This window comes from Acinonyx jubatus, chromosome C1, assembly GCF_027475565.1.
Source record: "Acinonyx jubatus isolate Ajub_Pintada_27869175 chromosome C1, VMU_Ajub_asm_v1.0, whole genome shotgun sequence".
NCBI lineage: Eukaryota > Metazoa > Chordata > Mammalia > Carnivora > Felidae > Acinonyx > Acinonyx jubatus.
Window position 1 is genome coordinate 47940500 of NC_069381.1, and position 15574 is coordinate 47956073.

The 15574-nt window shown below is 40.7% G+C and overlaps 1 protein-coding gene across 16 annotated transcripts in view; it reads left to right on the plus strand.

The window, feature by feature from the left end:
- Positions 1-15574, plus strand: part of FGGY (FGGY carbohydrate kinase domain containing) — a 447559-nt gene that overhangs the window by 273552 nt on the left and 158433 nt on the right. For all 16 annotated transcript variants that reach the window (XR_008294918.1, XR_008294919.1, XM_015072330.3 and 13 more), the window contains one exon: positions 3165-3272. Coding sequence is in view for 14 of the 16 variants with exons in the window: in XM_015072330.3 (XP_014927816.1) it covers positions 3165-3272 (108 nt within the window). In the remaining 2 variants the exon portion in view is untranslated. The remainder of the gene's footprint in view (positions 1-3164; positions 3273-15574) is intronic.

Here is a 15574-nt window from a genome sequence, read left to right on the forward strand (position 1 = left end):
TGTTACCAGTGGAGTAAAATGAACTCCCTCCTTTGGGTAACAGAGCAGCCTCCAGGATAGCCCACAGCATGGGTTAAGAGCTTTCACAAAAATATTTTTAAATATTTAGGTTCATTGCAAAGGATTAAAGCACACAGACATATACAAATGCGCGTTCTCTCTCTCTCTCAAAACAAACTATTACTTGTTTTCTCCAAGAGCACAGGGCTTGGAAGTGATTGGAAATGCTCTGGGGAACATATTTCTGTCTTGGTTTCCTCGCTTCACTCAGATGTCTGATGAGAAGCATTTGCCATTTCAAACGAGTGAGCGTGAGCAGGAGTCGGCTCAAAGCTTTATACGTGGGCAGAGCCAGGCAAAGCCTTCACCTGACATTTCAGAGCCGCAGAACCACACTCTTCCAATGGAGCTCTGCTATGGCTGACTCAGGAGCAGGTTTAAATTTTGAGACAGGGTGGAGGTGGGGTGTGATGCATAACCTTCCAAAGCAGAGTATGTACTATAAGTTACAAATAAAGCCTGCCATCTGGTTTGAGGCCGGCATCTGCCTGGGTTCAAATCCCACCTTGGGCAGTTACTAACTGAGTGACTGTGGATATCTTATGCAGCCTCTCTGAGACTTATCTATCAAATGGGGCTAAGAGTCTTGGAAGGGAAGGGGTGCCGGGCAGGAAAAGAGATGATTTGACTTTGGTGGTTATCCATCTACCTGTCAAACACTGGGTTCTTAATGGTTGTGAACATGAGCTATCTTATTCACCCCAAAGCCACTCTGGGATGCAGTTTAGGGAGTAGTTTCTAGGCCCGGCACGTGATAAATGTTCACGGGCAAAGACCAAGTGACAAAAATGAAGATCGTATAGTGTGTGTTCCTTCCGGCTGGAACACTCTCTGTATCGTACACACATACACAAAAGCTCACATACGCACACTCCTACTCACACACATACCTTCACACCTACTAAATAACTTCTATATATGTTTTACTTCGTAATTCTGATGTTACCTCCTAAGAAAGCCTTCCCTGACCCATAGACTGGATTAGGTACCTCACTTATTTGCTCTTATCAGACCTTTTGATTTTCATTCATTTACATATCACACTTTATAATTGCACATCGTGTGATGGTCTGATTAATATCTTTCTGAGGCTGCCCAATGATTTATCTCTTTTGCCTAGGACGGAAGGGTTTTCTAGGACGCAAGGCCTTCGGTACTAAACCAAGAGATTCCTGGCCAAACTTGAATGATTGGTCGCTGTAATCTGTCTGAGGGCAGGGGCTGTGCTGTTTTGTTTAACATTCATTGCCAGTGCCTGGCACAGACTTGGATCACAGTGGGAGTTCAGGAAACATCTGTTATAACAGTAAGGAAAGAAGTATGTCAATGTAAGCCAAACTGACTTTTCTTGCAAAAGTCTGTCTTTTTCCCCTGACATTATTCTTTCTTTTTTAGGTGTTAAATGTCCCTTTTTATAAATTATCTTGATTTCACACAATTTAGAGTTGACAGTGTTTTGTAGTGTCCTTACCTTGCCTCACCTCCTTCCTGTTGGAACTTCGGAAATCCTGATTTGAGGACTCACTAGTTTAGTGAAACGGCAACTGGAACGGTTGGGGTCAAGACAATTAAATAATGTTTGTCCGTGTGCTAAAATGCTGGACTAAAAATTTCATGAGGGCAGAAATCATGAATATTCAGTTCATTTCTGTATCCCCAGGATGAGACATAGCACCAAGCACATAATAAGGGCTGAATAAATATTTGTAGGATAAATGAATGAATGGATTTGCTGCCTATCCAGAAGACATGTGGGAGTAGATCTGACATGCCTCCCTCCCTTTCCCTCCCCACCCTCCCCTACACTTCTCCACAACCAGAAATATGACTTCAACATGCGTCCCTGCTAGATGGATGAGAAACACGCACCATTCCAAATGAGTGAACATGTGGTCCGTCCTTGTCTGTCCAGGTTCATGTCTTGATGTATTCTCCTAATACCTGAAAGGACTTCTGGGGTCTGCTACAAACACACTGTTGCAGTGTCTTGAGTCCTAAGAACACCTCTCCCTCACCTACATGGCTTTGTTCAAGCCCTTCCCTTGACCTAGAATGCCTGCTTCAGTCCTGCTCATCTGAGCTATGTCCTATTCCCTAAGACCATTCACTCCTGGCCTGCTCTGTCCCTCCATAACATTCTATGTATTGCCTTTACCATCCCGTGGACCACACTGCATCCTGTTTGTCTATTTACCTGTGGAACTCCCCTCTAGATTGGTAGATTCCTGAAGATAAGAACTCTGTGTGATTCATCTCTTTGTCCCCAGCACCCAAGAGGGGGAGATGGCATGCTATTAGTTGACTAGTAAGTAGTTGGAGAAGGAAGGAAATGTGTCACTTACCTATTACCACAGAAATGCTAGGTGACAAACACAAAATGTTAGTGACATACAAGACATGTGTTTTTGTTCACAAGTCTATCAGCTAGCTGGGTGATTGTGGTGATCTGGGCTTGTTAGTGCTGGTTGACTAGGGTGATCTACTGATCTTGTTTGGGCTGTCTCTTATATCTGAGATACACCTGCTACGTTTGGGTTGCCTCAGTTCTGTTGCATGTCCTTCCATCCAGCAGGTTAGTCTGGGCTCTTCTCTTTGCAGAGGTTGAGAACCAAGAGGGAGAGTAGAAGCACACAGTCCTCTTGAGACCTAAGCCTAGAAGACTGGTGGTATGACTTCCGTCTCATTGTGTTGGCCAGGACAAGTCACCAGGCTGACCTAGATTCCATGGGTGGGGACTCCACCTGTCAGTGAGAGAAGTTGTAAAGTCACATTGCAGAGGAAATGGACACAGGGAGGGGTAGAGAATGGGGGACATTTTTGCAATCAGTCTACCACAGAGAGGAAGCCAGCAAGGAAATGTCCTACCAGTTTCTTTCCAAAATGATCTTTTGCTTCTCTGACATCTTAAATGAATGTAACAGGAAGACCTTCATCCAAAGATGAAGCCGTGCCTTTCCTTTGGAAGGAATGACTTTCTTACCAAAGAAGGTATTTAATAAGAAGTTGAATCACATGGTCACAGAAACATCAGATGGGAGGAGGATAAGGCTTCTTCTAGCCCTGAGCGTCAATTATTTTCACATACTTTGCCTCTTTCTTTTCAGATCAGCAAAGACCCAATTTTTGTACCAGGTGTCTGGGGCCCTTATTTCTCAGCCATGGTCCCTGGGTTCTGGCTGAATGAAGGTGGTCAGAGCGTTACTGGAAAATTGGTAAGTTGACACTTTCTCAATACGGGCTTAAATGTTTTCATAGCCTTGACTAGTCCATTTTGTCACCCTCCCCATTTACCCCATATATAAAATTTGCAGGCTCCTAAATCAGAAGAATTAGCTTTCTTTTAGAGCACAGCCTGACATATGGTGCATATGCAGCATGCATTTGCCAAAGGAATAAATGTTGGTCCAGGCACCGGTGACTAACGCATCTTGACACCTACCTTTCATGCAAAAATCCATTTTTTTTCCTCACGTCCGTGAGAGTGATACTCTACTCTGTAAAAAGGACCATGTTGCTCTCCGGCCAGAATCCTTCAGTGGTTCTCCATAGCCTTGGGGACCTCATTCAGGTAGTTTTCTGGGCACATCGCATCTTTCATGGTCAGCCCTTCCAGTCCCACACATGTACTTGCCACTAAGGCTAGATTGCCTTACCCACAACTTCCCCATGGCTTATGTTATTCTACTCCTCTGTGCCTTTGGATGTGTTTCTTTCTCTGCTCAGAGAGTTCTTTACCACCTGGATAATTTTAGTTGTCCTTTAAGACATGACTCTACTTATAGTTTTCTATTATTATTGGTTTACTAATCTGTCATTTCCAGAAATCTATGAGCTCCTTAAAGGCAAAGGCCGTATCATACTTTTCTTTGCGTCAAGCTCAGTGCCTCCTTCATAGAAGGTGCTTAAGAAATTTGATGAATTTGTGGGGTTGTCTAATAGGGAAGATAGAAGATGCATAAAAGTGACATGAATACTATACCAGAGGTGCAAAGCAGAGTTGACCTAAAGCTAGGTTAAAGAGCTAACTCTCTGAGGGGGAGAAAGCATTTGTGCTGAGTCTTAAAAGGTAAATAAGGGACAAACCAGGCAAAGAAGGGTAGGGCTACTCTTCTAGGCAGAACTGGCATAGGACCAAAGATATGGGAGTTAAAAATAACAAGGCCTACTTGAGGTAATAGCACATAGGCCAGCGTTTAAATTGTGACATAAACTGTTCTTAGAAGAATAACTTAGGATAAAAGTTAGAGAGCTGGGCAGGGACCACATCATAAGAAGTCCCTGTAGAACATGCTCGGGAGCTGATGTTTGTCTGGTGGACCAAGGGGAACCACCAGAGGGTTGGCAGAGCGGACGCATATGTTCAGATCTCAGTTGTCCAGACTCCAGCTAGCAGCCGTGAGGAAGAAGGCCTGAGGACACGTGGCTGAAGGTGCGGAGATGATTTTAGTAGGTTAGTCCACAGACAGAAAGCCTTGCGGGCTTGAACGAGGACAGTGGCAATGATGACTGAGAACTCAGGTCAGGAGAGGTCACTGGGCCCTCAGGGAGATTACATGTGGAAGGCAAGGGAAAATGAGACCTAGGCTCAGCCAACCTCACATTTACTGTGTTACACTGAAATCATCTGTTTATGGCCTGATTCCGATACCGACTCTCCAAATGTTCAGCAGAGTTATAGTGGTCTGATCCAAAGCTGGCTATGGATGCAAATCACCATTAGTTTCCATTTCTTGGTATATTGCTATTTTATACTTAGCTGCCTCAGGTTCTCTTTCACCGTCCATGGAAGCATAGATGGATGGCTAGATTCAAAGCACATGTTCTTTTTTTTTTTTAATTTTTTTTTCAACGTTTTTTATTTATTTTTGGGACAGAGAGAGGCAGAGCGTGAACAGGGGAGGGGCAGAGAGAGAGGGAGACACAGAATCGGAAACAGGCTCCAGGCTCCGAGCCATCAGCCCAGAGCCTGACGCGGGGCTCGAACTCACGGACCGCGAGATCGTGACCTGGCTGAAGTCGGACGCTTAACCGACTGCGCCACCCAGGCGCCCCTCAAAGCACATGTTCTGGAGGAATTAAATGGATTAGGCCTTCATCAGGCCCTGCTTTTGAGGAGCTCACTGTCTAGTAGGGAAGCTTAGTGACTGTAACATAACATCTGATTGGTCTTAATAACCCCATACTAGAGAAGTTGAGATGACACCACTGTCTGAAGGTGCCATGGGACTCAGGCTTTTCATTCTCCTATTTTAACTAGTGTCATGTGTTTACACAACTGTCAACCTAGATATCCGTTCTTCTCTGTGACACATTGAAAATCCATTACTGAAATATAGCCCTTTTCAACCCTGCGTCATAGTATAATCACCCTTCGCAGACCCAGAACTCCTGGATCACACAATCCAGAGACTTTGTGTTTTTTTTTTTTTTTTAACAAGGATCATGATGCAGTAAACCAACTCTTTGTGCAGGATGCATTGTTCGTGCAGCTGTCCATCAACAGGTTTTCAGAGACTTAATATGCAAATTGAACATCTGTGTCAGTCTGGAAACACTCTTCCCAGTATTTGGCTCAAAGTTTGCTCTGTTGCTATGGATATAAGCCATCTTTTCCCAAACATTATGACATATCTTTGTGGATAAGAATTGGTTCCGCTTGTTTCATGAGCCCTGAATTTAAATAAAAAATGTGACCTCTTTTTCGCCATTAATAAAATCTTCATAATAGTCTACTATGACTTTCGACGGGAATCATGGAAATTGTTGGCCCTTCTGTAGTTAGTTGATTTTGTGCCATCAGCCAATCAAGCTGCGTTCGGAGTTCCACTTTGGGCAGTTCTACTTCTATAGTTTTATTGGCCATAGACTAACCTATGGGTTATAGACAGCAAAATCTTAGGAAATCTAAATGCTCACATGATGGGACAAAATCTGAGTCAAGAACAGAACAGATCACCCAAAGCATCAGTCAAGAGAAGACAAGCAAAGAGACAGAAACAACCTATAAAATAGATAAAATAAGAATAATAATGATAGTAATAATAAAAATCACATTTAATTGAGTATCTTTTTCTGTGGACAGGACTTATATATATAATCTTGTTAACTCCTTGCATGATATTTATAATCATCACAATGCCTGCCATTCATTTTTAAGGCGTATTTCCCAGTCTCAGTGCCAAGAGCTTTGCATATACATCTCATTTAATTCTCTCGAAACCCCTGTAAAATAGGTACAGTTGTTGTCCATATTTTTCCGATGAAGAAGAAAAACTCTGGGTAGCAAGCACAGCCCCAGGAGATTCCTAGTGCACCATCAGTGGCCTTTTTCTGTGGCTTCTTTGCCTTCCTTTCCTTTTACTTATTCTCCTCAATTCTGTTGTGAACTCTGACCTCTGGTTTTACAACACATTGGTTTCCTAGAGAACACTGTGGGGAGGAAGTTACATTTTTTTATGTTCTTTGTCTCAAATGCACATCTCTGACATGCTGCGTCTGTTCCGTTATTGCATTGTCCAAAGTACATTCTAAACATGCAGTCACAAACATAACCACCTGAAGCAGAAGAGGAGAGAAAGGAGAGGAAGAGGGAAGGGAAGGAGGAGAAGGAGAAGGAAAAGAAAAAAAAAAAGAAACAAAAAACTACCTAATCTCTAGATTTGCGGGTTGGGAAGCAAAAGTCTCATTTTTATAATTAAAAAAAAAAAAGAAAGAAAAAGAAAAGATCATCTATCCCAAAGCAAATCCTTCATTCCAAGTATGTGAATAGACTGCTACTGGAAAACAAAACAAAACAAAACAAACTCCATCTGGTTAACTTCAGCATGAAGAAAAAAAATAGAATAGGATTTCTTCTGGCTTTGGACCTCTTATAGTTTCATTCGACTGAGACTTGCATTCATTTTCCACTCATTTCAGACTTGTGCCACTGATACTCATTTCCTTTTAGAAGGGCACATGCCTCCAACCTGTGGATGATTGATTTTAGTTGCATCAATTGGGCACCCATCAGGGATTGCCTCGTGCTTGTCAATACTCTCTCCAAAATAGTTGTGCAAAAAATATTGCTTTTCGTCCAGACCTTTTTCATAGAACACCAACCCGTGCAGTCACCAGATGCTGAAACTGGTTTCCAGCTGGACCATGGCCATCCCTCTCTCCAAACACTCTTGTCTGTCTTACTTGGAGTCATTTTCATTGGGGGAGGTGTAGAGCAAGGGAGGCAAAGTCAAATTTGTGGCTTTGGCTTTCTGGGACAGGTAGGCTTGGGTGAGGGTTACCTTTGAATTGTTTGAACCTAGAATTTAAATTTATGAACTTAAGCTCCAGGGTCACCATGTAGCAAGACGTTGTGTGCTCCGAATTCTGGCATTTGTGCTTTGGGAAGCCTCTCTGTCCCCTGCCTTATCCCCAGTGCTAGTCAGCCTGGCCCTAGCCTCAGGAAGTCAGTCAGTCTTCCATAAGCGGGTGTACAAAGACCTTGCAGTGTGGGTGCATGGGGTGCATGGATGGAGATAGTGATTTCACCCCTTCCATTATGTTGCAGTGATTACACTGGGCCAAGCAAGAATACAGTCACACGATTCCTGTCCTCCAGTAGCTTATCATCTAATGGGAAGGCTGGATAGAGACCTGATAATTATTAGTTAGTGTAGCACCTAGACTGTGCTACCCCTGCAGCCTACTGGGAGTATCTGCTATGTGACAAACACCTTCAGGCCCTTTCTGATCAACCCAGCCTGTCTGTGTGGCCAGTGTTATTACTTCAGTTTTACGGTTCAGAACAAGGAGGTAACTTGATCATGACCTTAATAGTTGTAAGTGGGGAAGCTTTGATTCAAACCCAAGTGGGCTACCAGAAGCCCCAGATCTCTCCAGAACTGGACCTGACTTTTGTGAAGCTACATTTTTGAGTTTTTCCTACACTTGTCTTATATAGTCCCTTGAGAAGCAATTATTGTGAGTTAGTAGGACTTTCTTTTCAAGTGTATTGAAGCAAATACAGTTGACAGGCTTTGTAGGACCATGAGAGAAAAAAATGCTATGTGTATCAGTATTGACAGATTCTGTGTATAGACTTAGGTATGTCCCCAGCATTTCACATTGGCTAATTGAAATGACTTCGTGGATACAAAGACCTACCCTGGATAAATAAACTCTTCTGTGTTCCCTCCCACCCAGGCTTTCACTGTATTTTTTGTATACGCACCTGGATTCCTGCACAGCTCCCTGATGACCTTCTTTCTTCTAATCCTTCCCTCTCTGATTCTTTTGTCTTAGTGTGTCCCGCTCAAACAAGGTACTATAGACTGGGTGGCTTATATACAGCAACACTTTATTTCTCACAGCTGTAGAGGCCGGAAGGCCAAGATCAAGGCAGCACCTTGGTTGGGTTCTGGTGAGGATCCTCTTCTGGGTTGAAGAAGAAATGGAAGGGGAGGACTCTGATCTCCTCAACCCCTTACAAAGGCATTAATCCCATTCATTAGGGCTCTACCTTCATACTTAATCACCTCCCAAAGGCCCCACCTCCCAATACCATCGCTTTGGTCATTAGGATTTCAACGTGTGAATTTTGAAGGGACACAACATTTAGTCCACAGAATTTCAACTATGTGTTGAAAGCACATAGATGTGACCCTGTCACTCTTGACACCTCTCCAGTTATCTGTAGGATAAAGGCTAAACTCTTTAGAGTGATGCTTGTTTAAACAGCCAGTATTTATTGAGTGCCTATGTTCATGTTACCGTTCTAAGTGAGAAATAGTGACGACAATAGCTTCTTCTGCACCCCACTCCAAAAATCTGCCCCTTGTCAAGCTTACATTCTAACAAGAAGAGACGGATCATACACAGTACATAGAATGAGAAAGCCATAGAGTTTATTTTATGGTTAAAGTTGTTAAAAGTAAAAGAGGAAGTAAGCTTATGGATTCAGGTGAGCAGTTTGCAATTTTAAAAAAAGGTGGTCAGGGTAAACCTTACTGATATGACATACAAACTTAACAACCAGGAGGGGAAGGAAATTCGCCATTTGGAAACCTGGAGGAAGAATGTACCAGGCCAAGGGAACAACCAGTGCAAAGGTCCTGAGGGAGGATTGCCTGCCTGCGACATTACAGGAACAGCAGGGAGGCCACAAAGATGGAGCAGAATGACCCAAAATGAGAGTTGTAGGGAATAAGTTTACAAGGTAATTTGGGACTATATTATTGGTCACTGTGAAAATTTTGGCTTTTGCTCTGAGGGAAATGGAAAGCCACTGGAGAATTATGAGCACAGGACAGATATGACTTAGTTTTTAAAGGATCATTCAGACTGCTGCCTGACTGCTATGTTGGGAATAAACTGTGGGATGGGGGGTGTGAGAGACAGAAGCAGTGACACCCCAAAGAGGCTTTTGCAGTAAACCAGCTGAGAGATGGGGTTGATGGCAGTGGAGCTGGTAAAACGTGGTCGTATTTGGGGATGTATTTTGAAGGCAGAGACGGTGAGGTTTCCTGATGGATTGGATGTGAAAGGTGCAGCAGAGAGAGAGAGGTCAAGGTTTCTGAAGGATAGCGTTGCTATCAATGGAGAGAAGATAGAGTCAATGTCAAGGAGGCGGGGGTGGGGATTTCAGAATTACCGTTTTCTAACTCTGGTAACTGATACATTCTCTGTGTTGATCCTCAATTATTTGTCTTCATTTGAGTAAAGACCACCTCATTTATATTTTTATCAAAACAAAAAAATTGGGATGAATTCTTGACTCTCCCCTTCCCTTCTCTGGCCACATCCAGTCAGAAGGTCCTATGGATTCTAAGTCCAAAATGTATAACATCTCTCCATCTGTTTTTTTTTTTAACCTTCTCTCCCAGCACCATCAGTCAAAGCACCATTTTTCCGTCCCAGTCTATGTAAAGTGCATCTTTTATACACAGTATATAGTTGGGCCTTGCTTTCCTGCAGTCTTGTAATCTCTGATGTTTACTCTGATGGTGAAACTACCTACAATTCAACGTGAAGGTGAATGTTGTTGGATTTAGGTCTTCCATTTTGCTCTTTGTTTTCTGTGGTTCTGGTTTTGTTTTGTATTGTTTTGTTTTTGTTTTTTCTCTCTCCTTTTCTGCCATCTTTTGGATTATTCAAATATCTTTCAATTTTCTGAATTCCATTTAAATTCTTCTATTTGCTTTTTAGGCATGATAGTTTGAATTCCTTTAAATGATGTCTTTGGGAATTATATACAATAAACGTCATGAACTTTTCAGCCTACTTAGATTGTATATTATAAACTTCATGCAATATAGAAAAAGCATTCAACTGTGTAGTTACATACTACCCCCCCACTCTTAAATGCTGTAAGTCATAATATGCGTGATGTCTACATATGTTAGACATCCAACAATATAGTAGTTGCTATGTTGTTTGCTTTATTTTTATTTTTTTAAGTTTATTTATTTATTTTGAGAGAGAAAGGGAGTGCGTATGTATGTGAGCAGGGGAGGGGTCAGAGAGAGAGGGAGAGAGAGAATCCCAAGCAGGCTCCATGCTGTCAGTGCAGAGCCTGATGCAGTGCTTGATCTCATATGCAGGGCTCAATCTCACAAACTGTGAGATCACGACCTGAGCCGAAATCAAGAGTCTGTATGATTCTTAACTGACTGAACCTCTCCAGCACCTCTGTTGTTTGCTTTAAATAACGCATGAGTCTGCCCAGGGTGCCATACCAAAATACCAAAGACTGGGTGACTTAAACAATAAACATTTATTTCCTTACAGTTTGGTGGATAGAAGTCCCTGACCATAATGCTAGAAAATTAAGTTTCTGGTGAGAGCTGTCTTCTTGGCTTGTGGACAGCAGCCTCTCCCTGTGTCCTCATGTGGCCTTTTCCAGGTGCATGCATGTAGTGAGAGAGCTTTGGTGATCCTTGCTCTTCTTATAAGGACAGCAATTCTATCATGTTAGGGCCCTACCCGTGTGACCTCGTATGACCTTATTTACCTCCGTAAAGTCTCTATTTCCAGTCACATGGAAGGTTGGGGCTTCACATCAGAATTTTGGGAGGATACAATTCAGTCCCTAATAAGTCATACGTATTTCAAAGAAATTCTGAGAAGCAACCATTATCTTTTGCATTTACCTACCTGTTTACCATCCCCTTTGTTTTTTTTTTTCTTTCTGAAAATGTAAATATCTAATATTTTCCTTATCCTGGAGAACCCACTTCAGCATTTATTCATTTCTTGTAGCTGTACTGACAAAAAAGAAAAAAAAAAATAGGTTTTTTTTTTTCTTTTTTAGTGATTTATTTTACCTTCTATCTTGAAAGATATTTTTGCTCAGTACAGAATTCTTGGTTGGGGCACCTGGGTGGCTTAGTCAGTTGAGCCTCCACCTCTTGATTTCGGCTTAAGTCATGATCCCCAGGTCATGGGATGGAGCCCCGTGACGGTCTCCACATTGAGCAGGGATCCTGGTTGGGATTCTCTCTCTCTATCTCTGCCCCTCTCCCCCCACTTGTGCTCTCTGTCTCCCTCAAATAAAAAATAATCATGGTTGACAGGTTTTTTGTTTGTTTTTCTTCAGTGCTTAAAGATGTTACTACCTTGTATTCTGGCACTCTTTTTTTCTCAGGAGAAGTCCACCATCGTTGGTATTGTTTGTCCCATGCGTACAGTATATTATTTTTCTTCTACCACGTTCTTGATTTTCTCTTAACCTTTGATTTTTATTATGGTGTGCCCAGACATGGTGTTCTTTGGATTTATCCTTCTTCTCCCGGATTTGCTAAACTTCTTGAATTTGGAAATTTCTCTCTTTGACCAAGTTTGGGAAATTGTCAGCGTTTATTTATTTAAACATAGATAAATACTGCATCCGTATGCCACAGCAGCAATATAAACAGCACCACAAGATTAATATACCTAGAAGACAAAAGAAAGTATTTAGAACTGTGGTTCCCTAGTGACCTAGCAAGCCATCCTTTCCACAGACCCAGCAGTTGGAGTGAGTGTAAACTTCAGCACAGGTGGTGGCTCTTGACAATACATTTCCTACTGCAGTAATAAGAAACACCAGCAATGTGAGGCTAGGAACAATAAGACAAATGTTTTATAGGTAATAGATATGGCAGATCTTCATTTAGCAACAAGAGTAGAGGTGTGTTTCCCATGAATCTGTACCACCCCTGGCTTAGGTATTTTCCCTGGGGGATGATACCATATATTTGCCCCTTAATATCATCAGAGGGTGTGCCTGTATGATATATAGGCATCTCCATTGCACCCATACTCACAGACCTACCTTATTACCAAGGCCCCATGTGCTCTTATTCCTCATACTGTGACTCCAGTTACATATATTTGAGACCCTTGGGCATTGTCCCATAGGCCCATGAGGGATTTTTTCCCCCCCGGTCTCTGCCTCTCTACCACCCCTCCCACCTCTCTCTCTGTCTCCTTCTCTCCCTCACTTCCCCTCCTTCCCTCCTCCCCCTCACAATTAAGTACTCTCTCTGGGTCTCTTTTCAAGTTCATTGACTTTCCTCTTTTATCTTCAATCAGTGTGATGCCTATCCACTAAATATTTCGGGTATAATATTTATCAATACTAGAATTTCCGTTTTAATAGTTTTTGTTTCTTTGCTATTTCTTCTCTATTTATTGATTATGAGAATATTCTCCTATCCTAAAGCATTATTAAACTATTGACTTCATTTTTCTTGGTTTATTTATTGCTTGTTTAAATGTTTATTTGTTAAGGTGAGCAATATTACATTCAACAATGTCAGTACATACCAGTGCTCAGATCAAGCAACAATATTAGTCTTCTTCTCACCTCTCCTCCTTTTTTGGATGTATAGCAAATTTTTCTTCATGTTGATTTTATTTTGTTTATTTTTTTATTTTCAGCATATTTTTTATTTAAATTCAAGTTCATTAACAATGATGTAGTCTTGGCTTCTATTTTCAGTATAATTAACATACAGTGTTTTATTAGTTTCAGGCATACAATACAGTGATTCAACAATTCTATACAATACTCCACGCTCATCATGATAAGTGTACTCTTAATTCCCATCACTATTTTCCCCATCCCTCTACCCACCCACTTTCCCTCTGGTAACCATCAGTTCTCTATAGGTAGGAGTCTGTTTTTCGTTTGTCTCTTTTTTTCTTTGCTTGTTTTGTTTCTTAAATTCCACATATGAGTAAAATCATATGGTATTTGTCTTTCTCTGACATTTCACTTAGCATCGTATCTCTATGTCCATGTATATTGTTGCAAATGGCAAGGTTTCATTCTTTTTGATGGCTGGGTAATATTCCAGTGTGTGTGTGTGTGTGTGTGTGTGTGTGTGTCTGTGTGTGTGTGTGTGTATTTACATATATACATACATATACATACATACATACCACCTCTTCTTTATTGGGACACTTAGGTTCCTTCCATATCTTTGCTATTGTAAATAATACTGCAGTAAATATAGGGGTGCATATGTCTTTTTGAATTAGTGTTTTTGTCTTCTTTGTATAAATACACAATAGTGGAATTAAGGGATCCTATAGTAATTCTATTTTTTATTCTTTGAAGAACCTCTACACTGTTTTCCACAGTGCCTGCACCAATTTACATTTCTATCAACTGTACATGAAGGTTCCTTTTTCTCCACGTCTTTACCAACACTAGTTATTTCTTGTGTGTGTGTGTGTGTGTGTTTTATTTTAGCCATTCTTACAGTAGTGAGGTGATTATCTCATTGTGGTTTTGATTTGCATTTCCCTGATGATGAGTGATGTTGAGCATCTTTTCATGTGTCTGTTGGCCATTTGTATGTCTTCTTTGGGGAAATGTCTGTTTAAGTCTTCCGCCAAATTTTAATTTGATTATTTGGTGGGGGCGGGGGGGGGGCTTGGTGTTGAGTTGTATACATTATTTTATTATTTTACTTCTTAGTTTTCTTTTCTTTTCTTTTCTTTTCTTTTCTTTTCTTTTCTTTTCTTTTCTTTTCTTTTCTTTTCTTTTCTTTTCTTTTCTTTTCTTTTCTTTTCTTTTAATTCCAGCGCACTTAATACTGTGTTCTATTAGTTTCAGACGTACAATATAGTTATTCAGCAATAACACATATTAGCCAGTGCTCATCAAGATAAATGTACTCCCATTCCCCTTCACCTATTTTTATGAGTTCTTTGTATATTTTGGATACGAACCCCTTATCAGATATGTCCTTTGCAAATACCTTCTGTTCAGAGACTGTCTTTTAGTTTTGTTGACTGTTTCTTTTGCTGTGCAGAAACTTTGTATTTTGATGTAGTCCTAATGGTTTATTTCTGCTTTGGTTTCCCTTGCCTCAGGAGACAGATCTAGAATAAACTGCTGAATTCTTGCCTTCTAAATCCAGTATCTGTGTCATCTCAGGGTCATTGTCCATTAAATGGCTTTTCTCATAAGTATGGATTACATTTTCCTTCTCTCCATATGTCTAGCAATTTGGGATCCTGTCTTAAACATTATGATTGATATATTGTAGAGACACTGGGTTATTCTTATTTCTCTGAAGAGTATCTTTTTGTTTGTTTGTTTGTTTTTAACAGGTGGTTTATTTGGTTGAACTCAAACTCTCAAATTTTGTCTTTCTTGTGATGGACACCTACTGAAATCTCTGCTGAATTTTTTCAGCTTTAGCTAGGCTGCCTATAATGTAGTTCAGAGATCATCCAGAAGTTAGGGTAGCATTTGTATAATAGGGTTGAGCTTCCTTTCCATGGCCACTGAATCCCCTGTGCTTACTACAACTAGAACAGAGTAAATGTTCAATAAACATTTGTGGAATCTACCAAGAACCTAATCTTCTGAGGCCATATGTGAGTATTGGTGTGCCCATTTTCCACTGACAGGCAGAGCTTTGTGAGAGCAATGACTTTAATTTATCTTTGAATCTTCAATTATTACAGTGATGCCTAGCACAGGGTAGCTATATATCACATTAGTTTCATGAATAAGTGAATCAATTAACAAACTATAAAAATACACAAAGCTATTAACTTTGATGTTGAATGAAACTAAAGTAGCTCTGCATTAAATCAGAATTTGTCCACCACCTGTAAGTGAAGCGGTTCTATCTAAAGCTAGTATTAAAGTTAAAAAAAAAAAAACAAAAAACACAGTTTACATTTTCTTTCAGGAATGTTTGTTGTTCTTAAGAACTGTTCAGTGTTGAAACCCACAATTCTTTCCAGCAACATAAAAGAAATTATCTAGGTTGGGCTTTCTTCTTCCATTAGATTTTTATGAGAGTTTCAAGTCTGGGAAAAATCAGGCAAAATGTTTTTGCTTTGAGATAAGAAGGCGAGGTAAGGAAAGAGTTGGAATAGCCAAGATGAAAAAAGTGACATTTCAGGTAAATGCAAAAGGTGAAAAGGAGTTGTGGCAAGCAGTGAACATTTCTCTGAGCCTAATGATTTTGTTATCTGCAAAGTAAGGTAAAAGACAGCCTTGAGACTAATACATAAAATTGATTTTAATAGA